Below are 19,976 nucleotides of genomic sequence, written 5' to 3' on the forward strand. Positions count from 1 at the left end.
CCTCTTTATCTCTATTGAACACCCACACCCTCAGGCCATTAAAGAAGAAAACAGAAAACAAAAAATACCAGTGTCCCAACCCCAGTACCAGTGTCCCAACCCCGGTACCAGTGTCCCAACCGCAGTACCAGTGTCCCAATCCCAGTACCAGTGTCCCAACCTCAGTACCAGTGTCCCAACCGCAGTACCAGTGTCCCAACCCCGGTACCAGTGCCCCAACCCCAGTACCAGTGTCCCAACCCCAGTACCAATGTCCCAACCCCGGTACCAGTGTCCCAACTGCAGTACCAGTGTCCCAACCTCAGTACCAGTGTCCCAACCGCAGTACCAGTGTCCCAACCCCGGTACCAGTGCCCCAACCCCAGTACCAGTGTCCCAACCCCAGTACCAGTGTCCCAACCCCAGTAGTCTTCTGAGCTGACGCGTCTGTGGGTAAGGCCAGGCAGCAGTAGCTGTTGGGCTCCCCGGGTGATTCTGCTCCATTGCCAGTTGAGAATAACTCCTCTCATCTTCCCATTTGCTCTTCAGCAAAATGGCGAGGATAACGTCTGACAATTAAGTGAAATAGCGTATATAAAATAATATACATAATCTTAGTTTTCATGACAAAATGGAAATGTCTATAATTTTGTTTGTTTTGTTTAGTTTTGCTATAGGGCATATCAGCAGAGCAGTAAAGGGAGAGAGAGGGTGAGAAATCGCCCCCAGGGATGACCACGCAGCAGTCCCTTCTCCTTCATTCACCTCTCAGGATTTGGGCACACATGCACATGTGCCTGACATGTTTTCCAAGCTACCAGATCAAGGATTCTGTCTGCACACTTGGTCCTGAGGGATCCAGCTACCTTGACTAGCACACCACTTACTTGGCCTAAAAGTCCTCTAATTTTCTTTTAAAGAATTATTTTATTTAACTTTACTTATTTATTTACTTACTTTTTAATTTGAACAAAGAGGGACAGAGCAAGAGAGAAAGTCAGAGAGCAAGCCGTCAGGTCCAGGACTTGAGCCGTGATCGGCCATGTGGGAGTCCAGCGTCCTTAACCACCTCGCCTCACGCCACCTGCCCCTAAAAATCCTATAATTTTTTTTGGAGAGGTTTTTGCTATAGGGCATGTGCACTCGAAAGACAGAGACAGAGACAGAAAGCGAGAAATCACCCCCCCGGGGGATGGCCACGCCGCAATTTCCTCCATTCTCCTCCTGGGATCTTGGGCATGTACACACACGCACCCGATGTGAGTTTAAGCCACTGGGTCCAGGACTCAAGCCACGGTCGACTACATGGGAATTCAGCGACATAGCCACTACACCAACTGCTGGTCCCAAGTCCTGTCATTCTTAAGCAGAGGTTCCCAGACCATGCCGTTTAGTGAAGAGTATGATTTTTTTTCCCCTCACAAACCCTAAAGATATCATTAGTTCACTATTTTTATCAGTACACATTCTGCAAAGATGAAATGGGATTACAAAAGTGCTACCAGAGTCATTGAATTAAGGACATTACATATTTAAATAAGTTATTAATCTTACATTTGCGTCCTTTAGTTCAAAAATGAAAACCTTAAGATTCATGCTGGTGTTTCAAATTGTGTGCCTGTCTAACAGGAAAAGAGAGCCAGCACCAGGGTTCCTGTAGCGAAGGGACGCACGTGAACGGCATTCAGCCAGAAGAAATCGGTAGGTTACGAGAAGAGATAGACGAATTAAAAAGTAATCAAGAACTTTTGCAAAGCCAGTTGGCTGAAAAGGACTCTGTAATTGAAAATTTGGTGAGTAAATATTTTAAAAAGTTAAAATAAGAGGTCAAGATTATTATTGTTTGTTTCGTTAGATCCCTTAAGTTAGTATCATAAGTAAAGATTTGAGTGTGAACTTTGGAGTCATCTGTATAAGCTTCACTGCTTTTTAGCTAATCGAACTTCAGCAACTTAGTTTTCCTCATTAAACTTGTCTCCTTGTATATGAAGTGGTGGTGGTAATATCTTTTAATTTCTGTAAGACTTAAATATTATTTTAATACCTGGAAATTACTTAATAAATACCTGCTTTTATACTCTTTCACCATGTGACCTCAAATACATGCTGAGATGTAATCAATTACTTAGGACGAGTATATATTTTTCAACTATAGAAAAGTTAGACAGTATGTGTGCCGGGGACCAGCCTCAGCGTGGGTGGGTTATCTCGACGAAGGCGACGAAGGAGAACAGAAGACAGAGGCCTCGATGCCTTTTCATGCACATCTTATGCCGGACACCCCTCAGAGGTGGCCCTCTGAGGAGTGACAACTGCTAGGAATTATCGTGCCTTTCTATTGAAAATGTGTTGTAAGTAAATGGGAGAGGGGCTAGTGTTTTAATTAACAACTCAAAGTTTTTAACAATAAAGAACATAGATTCTATTTAGGGTTTGTTTAAGGGTGGGTCTAGTGCAGTTCCTATTCAGGGGTGGATTAAGGGTGAGTCTAGTGCAGTTTCTCAACTGTAGGTGAGTCTCTATGGAATGCAGTTTTGGGAAAGCAGTTCCGGAAAGCAGAGATGATTATCAGCTGATGCGGCGTAGCAGCCATCTTGTAATTACTGGGAATGGTGCTGAGAAAAAAAAATCTCAATAGATATTAGTTTTTATAGATTTTAATAAAGAATAATACTTACACAGTTTTGTAGGGATCTATAACTTAATTTGAGAAATCCTAATATATTTATCTATTTCACTTGGAAAGGGCGGAGGTGTCCTGGGCCAGTTTTGGCCTAATCTTATTTACATAAAAAAAGGATTAAGTTTACCTTAAATGTATTTTGAAGGGCCTTCTAAAGGTCAAGATTACTTCTGCCTAGAAAAAACTTCAGCCCACCCTCTATTGTGACCATAGAGATAAAGCATTGTAATTAATAGTAAGTGATCAAAGCAAAGGGGAGCGGTCAGTCAGGAGACTTCCTGGAAGATTTTATCGTACACTCAGGATGTATAGGAGAGCTATGTAATATTTTTATAGTAATAAATTGGGGAGTCAGAGGGGGGTCGCTTCCCAGTGAGGCTACCACAGTTTTTGGAGCAAATAGCAAACAGCCTTGCTGACATGCTAAGTGACCCAAGCTTTGTTCCAAGGTCGGGGCGGGGGGGTACACAACAGTGGCCTTGCCAACGTGTTGATCCGACTAGAAGCGGAGCTCAAAGGTCGGGGGGCTCAGACAGATCCTGGGGCCTCACCGGGTCGGACTCCTCCATATGTGCTATGTTAAAATTTTATCTTTGGTGTGAAAATTAAAATATTGATGTGAATATTTTATTAAGTACATATAAGATATAGCTTAAATGTGTACAGCTCTGTTTTACTCTTTCCTTTCTCTTTAGTCTGAATTTGTTTCATACTTTATTTCTATGCTATTTGTAGAGATCGTCCCAAATATCTGGCATAGATGAACAGTCTTCAGCCGCAGCTTCAGCCAGAGATTCTGAACAAATTGCAGAGTTAAAACAGGTAATTTTCCAGCTCCATCCGAATTTGTCTCATATTAATTATAATTGAGAGAACGTTCTGTAGTTTCAGTAACCTAGCGCTACTTTGTTAGTGTGAACAAAATTAGTTAAGACAGTCATTGAAAATCCAGAAGCTGGGTTGTTTTGTTTCTTTGTTCTTGCCATAGGGTGCGTGTGCCTGCCAGAGACAGAGAGAGGGGGAAAGTAAGAAACTCCCCACTCCCCACAGGTGGGATGGCCATACTGTAATCCGTTCTGCATTCTCCTCACAGGATATTGGGCGTGCACACACATGTGCCCAGAGTGATTTTCCAGCTGTTGGGTCTGGGTCTTGGACCACACACAGTCGCCATGGTGGATCTTGCCATCTCAACCTCAGTGCTACCTGCTGGCCCCCAAAAGCTGTTTTTATTATACAGTAGTATTTTTTAATAATTTAATGAATTTTGTTACTGCTATTTAATTTGACCAGAGAGAGACAGAAAGAAAGGGGGAAGCGAGGAAGCAAGCTGCCAGGTCTGGGACTTGAATCACAGCCATGTGGGAGTCCAGTGCACTTAACAGCCACGCCACCTGCCAGCCTCAGTAGTTTCTTTTCTCTTGTGGTTTAGATTTGCTATAGGACACATGCATTCCCAGATTGAGAGAGAGAGAGAGAAAATAAGAAATCACTTCTCTGAGAGCCACTCTTCTCCACTCTCATCTTGGAATTTGAACATTGCACACACACGTGCCTTGTGTGTTTTTCAAGCTGCTGGGTCTAGAACTCAAACACAGCCAGCCATGTGAGATCTGGTGCCTTTTAACCACCACATCACCTACCCAGCTTAGTATTTTGTTCTTTATTGTGTGTTTTTATTTTTTAGTGATTTAAAAAAAAAAAAAATCTTAGCATCTCACCCAGATCATATACAGATTATTATTTGTGAACTTAAAATTAAAGGAAATTTTAAATGTACTTATAAGCTGCAAATATGAAGATATAAAATCATATGCCTAACTTTCATATTATATTGACTATGATAATCAATTGACTAAATGTATTTGGTATTTAAATTATTCTGTGAAGAAAAATACTGAATTTTAGTACTAGAGGGGAAAATGGACTAAACCTGTATATCTCTTGTTTAGATGACTCCAGTCGAAAAAATGAAATAGAATTTTTCTGCTTGATAATTTCTTTTATTGTTGTTGTTCTTGTTTTTTTAATAGAGATTTTCATTATAGGGCACCTGCGCTCGCCAGAGAGACAGAGAAAGACAGGAAGCAAGAAATCACCCCCACAGGGGGACGGTCGCACCACAATCCCTTCTCCCCTTGGGATTTTGCACACACATGCACATGTGCACATGCACCTGGTGTGAGTTCTAAGCCACCAGGTCTGGGACTCAAAACACAGTCAACAAGGTGGGAGTCCAGTGACATAACCGTTATGCTGCCTGCTGGCTCCTCTATAACTCGTTTTGATCATTGAAAAAACAAGTAAAGAGAAGCTACATACGTACATGGTAGAAATTTTTAAGAGAATAAAAGATAACAGCTTTTACATGCCAGCATCCCACCACTTACCCAGTGTTCCAGACATTATCAAATGTCCAAAGATGGAAAAAACTGTAATTGCTTTTCTTTTCCTGTACCTATTTGCGGAGAGGAGTTTGAAAATTTAAACATGAATATAACTTTCAGGAAATTTTCCGGCTGTAACTCTAGTACTCCTGCTGGTAGACTCTGGTCTAGAGATGTCCTGTTTTGACCTTCTGTGTAATAAACCTCTGGTCTTTAGCCATGAGAGGAGGAACAGTTACATGATGCATGAGATTGGAAGGAATCTGATGGTCTATTTCTTACGCAGACTTTAACCGTCCTTACCTTTTTTTTTTTTTTTGAAGGAATTATTTTATTTAACTTTATTTTATTTATTTATTTAAATTTGACCAAAAAGGAGTAGAGTGAAAGAGAGAGAAAGAAAGAAAGCCACCAGGTCCAGGATTTGAACTGTGGTTGGCCACATGGGTGTTCAGCGCCCTTAACTGTATGTCACCTGCCGGCCCTGCCTTTTTTCTTTTTTAAGAATTATATTATGGGACCAGCAGTTAGCATAATGGCTATGTCGCTGAACTCCCATGTAGCCGACCGCAGTTCGGACCCGGTGGCTTAAACTCACGCTGGGCGCGTGTACATGCCCAAGATCCCGAGGGGAGAATGGAGGAGATGGGATTGCTGTGTGACCATCCCCCCGGGGGGGTGATTTCTCGCTTTCTGTCTCTCTGTCTCTCTCTCTCTCTGGCAAGCGCACGCACCCTCTAGCAAAAACCTCTCCAAAAAAAAAAGAATAATTTTATTTAACTATGTTTATTTATTTATTTACTTTCATTTGACCAGAGAGGGACAGAGTGTGTGTGTGAGAGATAGAGAGGGAAAGTGAGAAAGTAAGCCACCAGGTCCAGGACTCGAACTGCCGTCAGCCATGTGGGAGTCCAGCACCCTTAACCACCATGTCACCTGCTAGCCCCCATTCTTGCCATTTTTAACCCCATTTTTTACCTGTATTTCACAACGGTATGTCATGGCACCAGTTCCCAGGCCTTTTAGTGCCACGGTCAGCTAAGCCAGGTTCCAGTGTGGCTTTTTCTGTGTCGGCCCTGCGCTTCAGCTTACCCGAGTGTGCCAAGTCAGTGGGCGGCAGCGTTTGCTTTCTGAAACTTCCCAGGTTTATTCCGATTTCTCTTGTTCTCTTTATCTTCTTAGGTTTTTTCTTCTTCCTTCTTTTCTTCTCTTTTCCCCCCCTTCCAAACTTTTTTCAAACTTCCTCCTCCTTGCTCTCCCTCCCTTTATGATTTTTTGCATGGGATCTCAGGGGTAGAGGTAAATGAATATGTTTTATTTTTTATCTTGAACCCAAAGTTCAAGCACAGTTATATTTTAAAACTTGGAAGTTGTAATTTTAAGAGGCTAGAGTCAAAAAAGGAAAAATTTTAAAGTATATCTTCTTGTAAACAGACTTTTTCATGATGAAATTAATACTGTTTAACATTTCAGCTTAACTATTTTTGCCTACTAGGAACTGGCAGTGTTAAAGTCTCAGTTAAACTCTCAATCTGTGGAGATCACCAGGCTACAGACAGAGAAGCAGGAGCTATTGCAGAAAACAGAAGCACTTGTAAGTTAATTTTTTTTCTGAAAGGTAATAAACACAAGGTTGATGCATTATTTTCCAGCCACGATGAAAAAGAAGCGAATTCATCAAACCATGCCTTCTCTTTAGATTACTCACTTGCTAAGTCTAGGAACCTAGGCTTCTTGGTTATGGTGACAGCCATGTTGGACTCAGATTCGTTTATTCAATTACCTAATAGTTTATTCTCCTGGTATTATGTCCCATCTCTGTCCCTTTAAGCCTAAGCTGGCAGTTTTTCTGCTATAAAATGACCAAAAGCTTTGTCCCCCACCCCCACCCCACCCCCTCATATTTCAGCGCCCTTAACTGTATGTCACCTGCCGGCCCTGCCTTTTTTCTTTTTTAAGAATTATATTATGGGACCAGCAGTTAGCATAATGGCTATGTCGCTGAACTCCCATGTAGCCGACCGCAGTTCGGACCCGGTGGCTTAAACTCACGCTGGGCGCGTGTACATGCCCAAGATCCCGAGGGGAGAATGGAGGAGATGGGATTGCTGTGTGACCATCCCCCCGGGGGGGTGATTTCTCGCTTTCTGTCTCTCTGTCTCTCTCTCTCTCTGGCAAGCGCACGCACCCTCTAGCAAAAACCTCTCCAAAAAAAAAAGAATAATTTTATTTAACTATGTTTATTTATTTATTTACTTTCATTTGACCAGAGAGGGACAGAGTGTGTGTGTGAGAGATAGAGAGGGAAAGTGAGAAAGTAAGCCACCAGGTCCAGGACTCGAACTGCCGTCAGCCATGTGGGAGTCCAGCACCCTTAACCACCATGTCACCTGCTAGCCCCCATTCTTGCCATTTTTAACCCCATTTTTTACCTGTATTTCACAACGGTATGTCATGGCACCAGTTCCCAGGCCTTTTAGTGCCACGGTCAGCTAAGCCAGGTTCCAGTGTGGCTTTTTCTGTGTCGGCCCTGCGCTTCAGCTTACCCGAGTGTGCCAAGTCAGTGGGCGGCAGCGTTTGCTTTCTGAAACTTCCCAGGTTTATTCCGATTTCTCTTGTTCTCTTTATCTTCTTAGGTTTTTTCTTCTTCCTTCTTTTCTTCTCTTTTCCCCCCCTTCCAAACTTTTTTCAAACTTCCTCCTCCTTGCTCTCCCTCCCTTTATGATTTTTTGCATGGGATCTCAGGGGTAGAGGTAAATGAATATGTTTTATTTTTTATCTTGAACCCAAAGTTCAAGCACAGTTATATTTTAAAACTTGGAAGTTGTAATTTTAAGAGGCTAGAGTCAAAAAAGGAAAAATTTTAAAGTATATCTTCTTGTAAACAGACTTTTTCATGATGAAATTAATACTGTTTAACATTTCAGCTTAACTATTTTTGCCTACTAGGAACTGGCAGTGTTAAAGTCTCAGTTAAACTCTCAATCTGTGGAGATCACCAGGCTACAGACAGAGAAGCAGGAGCTATTGCAGAAAACAGAAGCACTTGTAAGTTAATTTTTTTTCTGAAAGGTAATAAACACAAGGTTGATGCATTATTTTCCAGCCACGATGAAAAAGAAGCGAATTCATCAAACCATGCCTTCTCTTTAGATTACTCACTTGCTAAGTCTAGGAACCTAGGCTTCTTGGTTATGGTGACAGCCATGTTGGACTCAGATTCGTTTATTCAATTACCTAATAGTTTATTCTCCTGGTATTATGTCCCATCTCTGTCCCTTTAAGCCTAAGCTGGCAGTTTTTCTGCTATAAAATGACCAAAAGCTTTGTCCCCCACCCCCACCCCACCCCCTCATATCCAGGCCACCAGACAAGGTGGCCCTCCACAGGTTCTCCTCGGGTCACTTTGTCTCTGTTCCTGGCTTCTCAATGATTGTTGAACAGTTCCCTCTTAAGTTTCCCTCATCTCTCACATTTTATAGTAAGCAGCAAGGAAAAGCCAAGCTGCAGTTCAGAACTTGGCTTAGAAGGCCCAGCAGGTGGCGTAGTGGGTAGACACTGGGCTCCCACATGGCTAACTATGGTTCAAGTCTCGAACCTGACAGCTTGCTTTCTCACTTTCTCTGTCTCTGTCTCTCTCTCTCTGTCTTTCTCTGGTCAAATTAAAACAAATAATTATAACAATAAATAAATTTTAAAAAATAAAACTTGGCTTAGAAAAACCGCCTCAGCTAAATATTCAAGTTTGGCACTTACAAGTTCTCCTTTCCACAGAACACTAGAACATCATTTGGCCAAGTTCTTTCCAACTTTACAGCAAATATCTCCTTTTCTCCAAATTCCAAAAACATATTTCTCATTGTCATCTGAGACTTCACCAAAAGTACCTTACCATTCTTGTTTATACCAGTAGTCTGTTCATGGCGATATATGAACATATTTCTAAGACCACACAAGCTTTCTCTTCTGCTCTCTTTTCTTTCGGAGTTCCCACCAGAGTCATGTGCCAATGTGCAACAAGTCCTTTTTTTTTTTTTTGAGAAATTTTTGCTATAGGGCATGTGTGCTTACCGGAAAGAGAGAGAGAGATGGAAAGCAAGAAATCACCCCCCAGGAGGGATGGCCATGCCGCAATCCCTTCTTCTCCATTCTCCTCTTGGGATCTTAGGCGCACACATGCCTGGTGTGAGTTTATGCCACTGGGTCCAGAACTCAAACCATTGTTGACTACATGGGCTACAAGTGCTAGAAACCAAACCTAATCTGTGTCTTACAGGTTAGGTCCCCACAACAAGAACTCTCTTTGCAGTAATTTGGGCTTTCTCTGACATGCACTTCAAAACCCTTCCAGCCTGGGAACCAGCAGTTAGCGTAATGGCTATGTCGCTGGACTCCCACGTAGTTGACCGCGGTTCACATCCCGGACCCGGTGGATTAAAACTCATGCCGGGTGCGTGTGCGTGCATGCCCAAGATCCCAAGAGGAGAATGGAGGAGAAGGGATTGCGGTATGACCATCCCCCCTGGGGGGTGATTTCTCGCTTTCTGTCTCTGTGTCTCTGTCTGTCCAGCGAGCGCACGTGCCCTATAGCGAAAACCTTTCAGAAAAAAAAAAAAAAACCCTTCCAGCCTCTATCCAGACGCAAAGCCATTTCCACACTCTCAGATGTTTGTGGCATCAACCCTCGACTTCTTAGTTTTTTGTAGAAAAAAAGATGAAGAAGTACTGAAAACTGCAATTTAAGAGTACATCCTCGGGGCCAGCAAATGACTGGTTACGGTGCTGGACTCCACATGGCTGACCACCATTCGAATCTCAGACCTGGTGGCTTAAAAATCATACCAATTGGTGCATGTGCCCAAAATCCTGAAAAGAGAATGGAGGAGTGATCACCCCTCCCCCAGGAGGGATTTCTCACTTTCCCTCTCTCTGTCTCTGGTGGACATACACGCCCTATGGCAAAAACCCTAAAAAAAAAATTTCTTTCATAGTTAAGATGATGTGTGAGTAGATAAACTCCTCTTCAAAGAACTTGAAGCATCAAAAGGTATATTGAGGTTATTTTAATAATAATAATAACAAGAGTACAGCCTCTAGCACTTAAGAAAGTACTTACATTTCACCAATTAAGCGGTATTTAGCTCAGTTTATCTACCTCTCTGAGACAGTGGTGTGGACTTGACCTATAGGAAGTTTATGAGGGAAAGGCTTTAAAAAGTAACCCCAGCTAATTAACTGCTGTGTGATAGCTACGTTAGCACTGCCTCATTGACTCCTCTCTGGACTGATCTTGAGGCAGGCTTCCTCGACTCCAATGCAATTTGATGCTGCTTCACCGAAGGGACAGCTCATCTGTCAGGGAGAAGCATGTTTGCAGATGTAGGAAGTATATTTTTCTGTTACTGGAAATTTCAAAATAGCAAGAAAATTAAATAACTACTTTAGGAATTCACATTGATTGTTCATATTCTAAAAACATTTTTTTCCTCAATGTCTATTTTCAGGCAAAATCAGTTCCTATACAAGGAGAAAATGAGACTGTAACAGCCACTAAAACTACTGACGTAGAAGGAAGACTATCAGCGTTATTACAGGAGACGAAGGAATTAAAGGTTAGCTTCTGGTGAAACTTATTTACTGCATAGCATATGAAATGTACTCCAGGAAATTTGTTTTTATTTCATTTCATCTCTTCATATCTTAGATTTATGAAGAAAGCTAATGGATATAATTTTTTTTTCCTTTTTGGAGAGGTTTTCGCTATAGGGCGCGTGCGCTCACCAGAAAGGCAGAGAGAGACAGAGAGAGAGAAAGCGAGAAATCACCCCCCCGGGGGGATGGCCACACCGCAATCCCTTCTCCTCCATTCTCCTCTAGGGATCTTGGGCATGCATGCACATGTGCCCGGCATGAGTTTAAGCCACTGGGTCCGGGGCTCAAACCACAGTCGACTACGTGGGAGTCCAGCGACATAGCCATTACACTAACTGCTGGTCCCACTAATGGATATAATTTTAACTCACATTTCCACTCCTATTTTGATGATTAAAAATGACACAAATCAGGGGCCAGGTTGTGTCATGGTGGAAATGCAACTGGACCCACACAGGAAAGGTCCAGAATTTGCCTCCTAGACCTCCCCAAACATGCCAGGTACATGTGTACATGCTGGATAAGACTGAGGGTGGACCGTGGCATGGAGACCCTATTGGGCTGTCTGTCTTGCATGGAAATAAATAAATAAGTAACTTTAGCAGGTGGCATAGAAGAGGGCTGCCTCTGGCCTGGTGGTTCAGGTGGCCAAATCCCACATGGTTGATGGCACAGTTGGAATCTCGAGCCACAGAGTCAGCGGTGTGGTAATCCAGTGCCTTAACCACCATGCCACCAACTAGCCCCCTGAATGATTTTATTTTTATGAAGCTATTATTCTTTCTCTAATTTTATGTATGAAGTTGGCGTAAAAAGTTTTTTAACTTGGGTTTCACATTCTGACTCTAATATTAACCAGGCTTCTGTTGTAAAATGTTTTGTATCTATTCACACGTCTGATTATCTGAAATTTTTTAAATTAAATCTCTTAGGATATTTTTAAGGAATTATTAGCTGGCAAAGTTTTATTTTTTTTTTAATTCTGTTTCTCTCAATTACCATACTTTTTTCTTTAATTTTATTTATTTCTTCTGTGAAACAAATGCCATGAGATACATGCATACAGATGTGCCCAGCATACATTTGTATGCATGTATTTCCAGGCTCACTGTGAACCCAGAACCTTCCCATATAGATCCAGATGTATTTCCACCATTCCACCATCTGACCCCCATAACGTCCATCTTTGACAAATAGTCTAACAGATTCTTATGTTACTTTTAGGTGTGTTTTAAACCTCCTATACCCTCAATTCCCACCACTAAACTCAAATTGGACAAGGACAATGACTTGTCATAGAAAGTAACTATTAAAAACTCTAAGAAAGTGAATATTAATTTTAGATTATTAGAGATCAGCAGATATCACAATGGTTATATCGCTTGACTCTCATGTGGTTGACTGCTGTTCGAGACCCAGACCTGGCAAGTTAAAACTCAGGCCAGGCGCATATGCATATCCAAGATCCCAGGAGGAGAATGGAGAAGGGATTATGGCCTGGGAGTGATTTTCTTGCTATCTATCTCTCTGTCTCCCTGTCTCTCTAGCGAGTACATGCTCCCTATAGCAAAAATCTCTCTACTAAAAAAAAAAAAAAAATTAAGATAATTGACTTTCACCCTTCTTTTCCTAGAATGAAATTAAAGCTCTGTCTGAAGAAAGAACTGCCATTAAAGAGCAGCTAGATTCATCTAACAGTACCATTGCCATTTTACAAAATGAGAAAAACAAACTAGAGTTGGATATTACAGATTCCAAAAAAGAACAAGATGATCTCTTGGTGCTGTTGGCCGACCAAGATCAGAAAATACTGTTATTGAAGAATAAGCTCAAAGATCTTGGTCATCCGGTAAGATTACATTGTTTCCAAAAATGATGTGTGTTAATGTTTCTCTATAATGTATTTATAAATTTTAACTAGCCTGGAAAAGTTGTAGGTATATTGCCATGTAGGTTCCGAGTATGCTGTCATCTGCTTTGCTTTCACTGTGTTCAGTGGATTCTGTAAGACACAGATTAGGTTTGGTTTCTAGCACTTGTAGACTGTTACCTTTAGGACCTGGGGCCTCAAAGTGTAATGGATTTGCATGCTTCTTTGATAACAGGACTCTTACCACCCAAGTTTGTCATTATCTTTTGCCATGTGTGATTAAATTTGTTTGTAGATAAGGTATAGCCATCCTTTAGCAAAATTAACTGATCCAGATCATTCACATTGGAAATGACAGGGAAGGGCTGGCAGATGGCATGGTGGTTAAGGCGCTGAACTCTCACATGGCTGACTGCAGTTTGAGCCCCAGACCTGGTGGTTTGCTTTCTCACTTTCCCTTTCTCTCTCTTTCTCTGGTAAAATTAAAAAATAATAACAAATTAAATTAAATAAATTTACAACAAAAAAGAAAAGAAAATGATGGGAAGCCTTGAACAATAATAAATGAAGGAAATCTGGTGACTTGTATTCTATTATTACTAGAATGCGAAAGTTATCAACAGAAAATGTTACTGCATACATGTGTAGATTGCATATGCAATGAACAAATAATAATACATTTTTATTTTTCCTTTAGGTTGAAGAGGAGGATGAGCTTGAATCTGGAGACCAAGAAGATGAGGATGATGAAAATGAAGACAGTGGCAAGGACCAGGATCATATCTAGCTTTAGAGTCCCTAGGAATGATAGATTATATTGTTACTTTGAAGATGGAATCTTAAGACAGTGCTTTGGTTTGCCTCCACAGAAAATAAAGATTTAGAAACCACATGGAAAGCATTTACTAGTAAGACTATTGTTATACTTTTTAAATGTTGCCACCCATGTTGAGAACCCTAAAACTTCCATGTTATTTGGAACACGCATCTTTTTCTTAAATTCATCTGAACGGTCCCGAACTGTACTTTGCAAAGAGCTTCAGACGCCAAAACTATACCATGTTAAGGCATGTGGTGGCAATGCTGTTCACCTTGGTTTATTGGTTGTTTACTTTTCAGGATTTGTTACTTTTAAGTACTAACACATTTGATTTAATGTGTATTGAATTGGAATCATTGTTTCTAAATTCGGCATCTGAATTCTTTGCCTATGATTTCCTTTTAAAGTCAGTTTACTTAGAGGCCTGATGGCCTAGTCGGGGAAGACGCCCAGCCCTCTCTCCAGTATGACTCCCCAGATGAGCAGGGCAGGACAGTTTGGAGTGAGAGAGTGCCTTGACCCCGGACACAGCCGCATTCAGTACCTCGTGCCGTGACAGGACCCGGACAGTGCGAGGAGGGCAGTTCTGAGAAACATTTGCAACGGTGTATTCATATGATGGGTTTTCTTTTTATTTTAAGCTAAACATCTAAAACATTATAAATTAACAGCTCATACAACTCAGATTTAGCATTATTGTTTGATTATCATAAAACATATTATGTTCTTAGTTTTAAAAAGACCCAAACTATGATTTATATAATTTATTGGCATTTTTGCTGAATAGGTTTAAGTCAGATAATAGATTTTTAAAAAAAAACAAATGAAGCAATGTGTCAAAATTTAATGTTTTCGTAATAAAAATAGATATTATGTTCACTTAACCTTGGTTACGGTTCCCTTTTTGAATATTTTATTCCTAATAAAAGGTGAAACAAGTAGAAATAGTGAAAGGACCTACTTCCCTTACTCGTAGAGGCACATGACTAACTGAATGTTAGAAGCAGTCTAATCATTTAAAACTAATTATTTTGGGAACCAGCAGTTAGCGTAATGGCTATGTCGCTGGACTCCCACATAGTCGACCACGGTTCGCGTCCCGGACCCAGTGGCTTAAAACTCACGCCAGGCACGTGTGCATGCGTGCCCAAGATCCCAAGAGGAAAATGGAAGAGAAGGGATTGCGGCGTGACCATCCCCCCCTGGGGGTTGATTTCTCGCTTTCTGTCTCTATGTCTCTGTCTGTCTGTCTGGCGAGCACACGCGCCCTATAGCGAAAACCTCTCAAAAAAAAAAAAACTAATTAATTATTTCAATTCCATAAGATTAGAAGGGGCCAATTGCAGGCCAGCAGATGGCATAATGGTCACATTGCTAGACTCCCATGTAGTCTACTGTGGTTTGAGTCGTGGACCTGGCAACTTAAAACCTCACACCAGACACCAGGCACATGTGTGTGCATCCCCAAGATCCCGAGAGGAGAATGGAGGAGAAGGGATTGCAGCATGGCCATCCCCACTGGGAGATGATTTCTCACTTTCTGTCTCCCTGTCTCTCTCTGTCTTTCTGGCAAGCGCATGTGCCCTATAGCAGAAACCTCTCAAAAAAAGAAAAAAAAAAAAAAACACAAGGGGTATGTGCGTGTGTGCTCAAAATCCCAAGAGGAGAATGGAGGAGAAGGGATTGCTGTGTGGCCATCCCCCATGGGGTGATTTCTCACTTTGTCTCCGGTGATCGTACACGCCCTATAACAAAAAATATCTCTTAAACAGCTGAGGAAGCGGGACCAGCAATTAGCATAATGGCTATGTCATTGGACTCCCATGTAGTTGACCACGGTTCGAGTCCCAGACCCAGAGGCTTCAACTCATGCCAGGCACATTTGCATTCGGGCCTAATATTCCGAGATGAGAATAGAGGAGAAGGGATTGTGGCATGGCCATCCCGCCTACGGGGGTGATTTCTCGCTTTCTATCTCTCCATCTCTCTCTGGCTTTCTGGTGAGTTCACACACCCTATAGCAAAAAAAAAAAAAAGAAAGAAGCTGAGGAAGGGGCTAATTGGAGCAATCACACAAATGTTAGAGGCTGGAAAAGGGTTTGGTTGTTTGTAAATTCAGCATCAAGCTTCTTAGCAGTGGTTTCTATTAGCAAAACGAGTGTACCCAAAGGCCAGATAGCCTGGGCTGTGGATAATGCATATCATCTGCCTGGGTTCAGGAGTAGCTGGAGAAGGCTACTAAGGGGCCCAAACTTTTGAAAGACAAGCACTCTTCATTTGTCTTGAAAAATGAAGGAGATGGGGTGTGTCACAGAGCACCTGTCAGTGCTCCCCACCCCCTGCCATCCTCCTCCACCTCTACATCCTAAGATGGTACTTGTCAGAGAGTACATGAGCGTCACTGGACCAGCTCACATCATGTAAGTCTTCCTAGCGTAGACACCACACAATGAAGACATTGACTACTGCGGTTCAGGTTCACGTAACAAGGATTCAGCCAAGTGGATCAAGTGTGAGAACTCCTAAGTATGGAATATCGGAAATCTTCAGGAAGAAACTTCTGCACAGTCGGTGCTCGTATGCCAGACCCAGTCACTCAAGCTGGCCTGGAGGTGGGGGCCAGGGAGAGTCCTCGTAGCTGCACAGCCCAGCCTGGAGCCACCAAGGACTTCCCCGCCCCAGCCGGAGCGTTTGACTGTATCGCTCTGGAGCCTCGCTGAGTGCTGTCTCCGGTCCAGTCGTTGCCTCTCCACCCCACGCTCTCACCCTTCTCCACAGTCAGTTTTCTGAAATGCAAGTGTGAGCAGAAGATGCTACAGCACCTACTGTGTGCAGTCATTGACAAGGTCGACAAGGCCTTCTGCTCTCTGCTGTCCAGTTTCTTCACCCTTTTCAGAACAGCAACCAGAATATCTCCTATTATTGCTGCTGTGGTCTGAATGTTCACACCTAGCCAAAATTCACACGTTGAAATCCTCACCCCAAGGTGATGGCATTAGGAAACGCGGCCTGCGAGGTGATAGGGTCAAGGTCACGAAGCCTAGTAGTGGGGTCAGTACTCTTAGAAAAGAGACCCAAGAGAGATCCCTTGCCTTCTGCTCTGTGAGGTTAGGCTGAGAAGATGGCCCTCTGGAGGAACAGGGCCGTCCGCAGACACCGTATCTGCTGGCATCTCGATCCTGGACTTCCCAGCTGCCAGAACTGTGAGAACCGTTCATTATTTATCGGCTCCCCAGCCTGTGGTATTTTGTTGTAGCAGCCAAACAAACAGATGGCATATATTCCACGTTCTCATTTCTCGCCTCGTTTCTGCATCTGGCCTTTCCCCGCCTGTTTGTCAGCCCTTTGATTAAAGGAGATTCGATGTGCGAGAGGCTAAACAACGGAGAGTAATGGCAAAGCGTGAGACATACTCACCCTTACCGTCTGAAACTGACTGAAGTTAGTTTACACCTCTGGGCCCCCCAAAAGAAAAAAAGTCACCCACAGTTACTGTGAGAGTTAAAGAGCAAGAGCCAACAAGCCAAGGATATGAACATGAGCAAAAAAGACCTCTGGGGGGCTGGCAGGTGGTGTGGCGGTTAAGGTGCTGGACGCCCACATGCTGACAGAAGTTCGAGTCCTGGACCTGACAGCTTACTTTCTCACTTTTTTTCTCTCTGTCTCCGTTCAAATTAAAACATAATCGTAATAAATAAATAAAATTAAATAAATTTTTTTTTTAAAAAAAAGGCCCTCTAGGATCTCTTGAGTGTGGCAATCTGCTGAAATATGGGACTCATTTATTTCCACAGCATAACTCGGCCTAAGCAGTATGGATGTATATATTAAAAACGTAACTGTTTGATCTTCTCAACAACCTTGGTAAGTAGATACCAGCGCTCTACAGAGGGTGAGTACTCTCCTCAGTTCTGATCCCCATGTACCCGCAGAGGGACATCCCTGGAGCACTGGGAGCCTCTCCTCTAGTCCCTCATTCCCCGGCATACGGCCATTAGCATTTCCTGTTTTAGATAATGCGGCTTTCACCTGACCCCACAGCCTCCTCCAGCTATTGGCCCATTTCCCCGCTCCCCATAGAGCGCAGTATCTCACGCGGTCTACGCTGTCATCTCCAAGTCTTCTTGGGCTTTCTGCTCCTTGTATGTAACCCAAGTTACTTTATTTATTTTTAAAGAATAATTTTATGTAACTTTATTTGTTTTTTTTCCTTTTCTTTAAATTTGATCAGAGAGGGAGAGAGAGAAAGAGAGCGAGAGAGGGAAAGCAAGCTGCCAGGTCCGGTATTTGAGTCGCCGGCAGCTATGTGGGAGTCCAGCGCCCCTAACCACCACGCCGCCTGCCGGCCCCACCCAAGTTACTTTAAACAGTTGCATGTCGCTCAGGGATATGTTCTGAGAGACGCGGAGCAAGGGCGATGGGGTCGTGTGTGCACATGAGCGTGTGCTTACACGAATCCGGGCGGGACAGCGGGCCGCGCACCGGTGAGCGCAGGAGTCCTCCAGGCACGGGGATACGTATTTGTTTTTCGCTGGTCTGGTCTGGCTTCCGTAACTAGGGAGGCGTGAACCGGAGGGCTGTGGAGTGGCCATCCCCCCCACATGGGTGGACAGAGAAGCGGAGACGTTCACCTGAGCAGACGAGCAGAGACGAGGTGGGGTGGAGAAGAGGCAGGGCTTGGACGGCCACCCTGTCTCCCACTGACCTCCTCAACAGCCTCCATCCCTTCGCGCTATTCGCCTCAGAGCACTAACCACACTCAAGAAATGCTTGCTTAGTGTGTCCTCGCACCCAGAGTGGATGTGTGAGCGCTGTGAGGGCGCGAGAACTTTCTCATCCCTGAATTCCCAGCGCCTAGCTCGACGTTTGGCGCGTGTGGGCCCGCCGTCCATCCTGGCTAGGTAAATGAATTCCATTTTCTTGTGCATGAATGTAGGCGAGGACGATTTGTTTTTCCCTTCCATCCATCTTAGGTTTACTGAATGGGGTCCCAGTAGATGCGGCTGATAGAAGACAGATACAAATATATTTCATATAAATCCTATGTGGCACAGGTGCCCTCGCGGGGATATATTTAATACAAATCCTATATGGCACAGGTGCCCTCGTGAGGAAAGGAAGACCTGAAGAAGTGGTTAAACCCAGGGGTTTTGATACTACCGTAGGTTTGAGAAAGAGTGGAAAATCAGAGGACTGTGGTAGGACTAAGGGTAGTCAGCAGGGTCTTCATGCCACAATCCAGCCCCAGTTTCAGCCAGCCAGCAGGATCGCAGGTACGTTGCACGTGGCCCCTGTGCACAGGGAGATCTCAGGACGCACTCCGAGGACCTTCCCAGGAGCCTCAGCGTCTCGCAGCCTTGCCGCTGCACCACACCCAGCCTCTGTGCAGCTTCGTTCTTTCCGACTTTCGCTTGTTTCTATTAGTGTGATAATACCTGCCATACATTCCCAAAACAACTTTATTTATTTCATTTTTCTTTAAGAAAGGAGGTTACTGGGCTTAGCAGGTAGTATGGTGGTTAAGATGCTGGATCCCCACATGGCTGACTGTGGTTAGAGTCCTGGACTTGGCAGCTTGTTCTCTCTCTCTCTCTCTCTTTCTCTGATGAATACACGTGCCCTGTAGCAAATTTTAAAAATAATAATGATAATGAAATTAATTATTAAAAAAATAAAGAGAAAGGAGGTTACTTTTATTGAAACAGACTTGAAAGCACTCTGAGAGGTGATTTGTGGAAACGGCCACGGAAAGAACCCACTGTGGGTGACTGTCTGAAAGTTGACTAGTCTACCACATAGCGATTAAGTGGCCGTGCCCTCACTCTGCTTCTTTATCATTCTTGGCATTTTTAAAAAAGTCTTGAGATGCTGGGGCTTTGGTCTCTATTTTCTTTTTGTTTTGTGTTTTGTGTTTTGTTTTTAATTTGCTGCAGGGCACGTGTGCTCACTGTGGGGTGGTGCAAAGTAGAACTCCCTCAGGAAAGGGTTACTACACCACAATCTCATCTCCTCCGTTCCCATCTGGGGATTCTGGGCACACACACACACACACACACACACACACACACACATACCTGTGCCTAGTGTGTTTTCAAGCTTTCTCTCATTCCCACTTTATATCATTGAAACTAACCAAAGTGATTACGTTAAAATACAATCAGGTTGGGAGAGAATCGTATGCCTACGAGGATAAGAAGTCTTAGTCTCTGTCAAAAGGAGGTTAGCCTAGAGGATGGCCTTGGAAAACTCCTGCCACAGAGATTACACAGTGAGCCCTGGCCCTGTTGTTAAGGAGGTGCAGACTGGGAAGGCTTATCTATTTGGCGTTTACTCCTGCATCAGAGTCTTGCCAATTATCGACTGCCAAAATGATGGCAATTTTTGTAAGGCTTGAAATATGAACGTCTCCAGTTGGCCACAAGCACAGAGGCTAAGCTTACTGTTAATGACCTGCAAATCCAATTTCCTTTCATGGAAATAAAATAACCATTAGGCTCTTTTCCAAGCCCTTGAGTATTAGATGAAATTTTTTGCAATTAGCGCAGCAGTCGCTTTTAGTTTCAAAGTCCCTGCAGCCACCCATTT

General features: G+C 43.2%; 1 protein-coding gene across 1 annotated transcript in view; it reads left to right on the top strand.

The window, feature by feature from the left end:
* USO1 (USO1 vesicle transport factor) overlaps positions 1 to 14,075 on the top strand; it is a 103,409-nt gene extending 89,334 nt beyond the window's left edge. The window contains exons 22-27 of the mRNA XM_027769752.1: positions 1,609 to 1,772; positions 3,398 to 3,484; positions 6,545 to 6,643; positions 10,554 to 10,661; positions 12,335 to 12,550; positions 13,269 to 14,075. Coding sequence (XP_027625553.1) covers positions 1,609 to 1,772; positions 3,398 to 3,484; positions 6,545 to 6,643; positions 10,554 to 10,661; positions 12,335 to 12,550; positions 13,269 to 13,358 — 764 coding nt within the window. The 3' untranslated portion in view covers positions 13,359 to 14,075. The remainder of the gene's footprint in view (positions 1 to 1,608; positions 1,773 to 3,397; positions 3,485 to 6,544; positions 6,644 to 10,553; positions 10,662 to 12,334; positions 12,551 to 13,268) is intronic.
* The last annotated feature ends 5,901 nt before the right edge of the window (positions 14,076 to 19,976 follow it).

Source organism: Tupaia chinensis, unplaced genomic scaffold (assembly GCF_000334495.1).
Source record: "Tupaia chinensis unplaced genomic scaffold, TupChi_1.0 Scaffold000086_1, whole genome shotgun sequence".
NCBI lineage: Eukaryota > Metazoa > Chordata > Mammalia > Scandentia > Tupaiidae > Tupaia > Tupaia belangeri.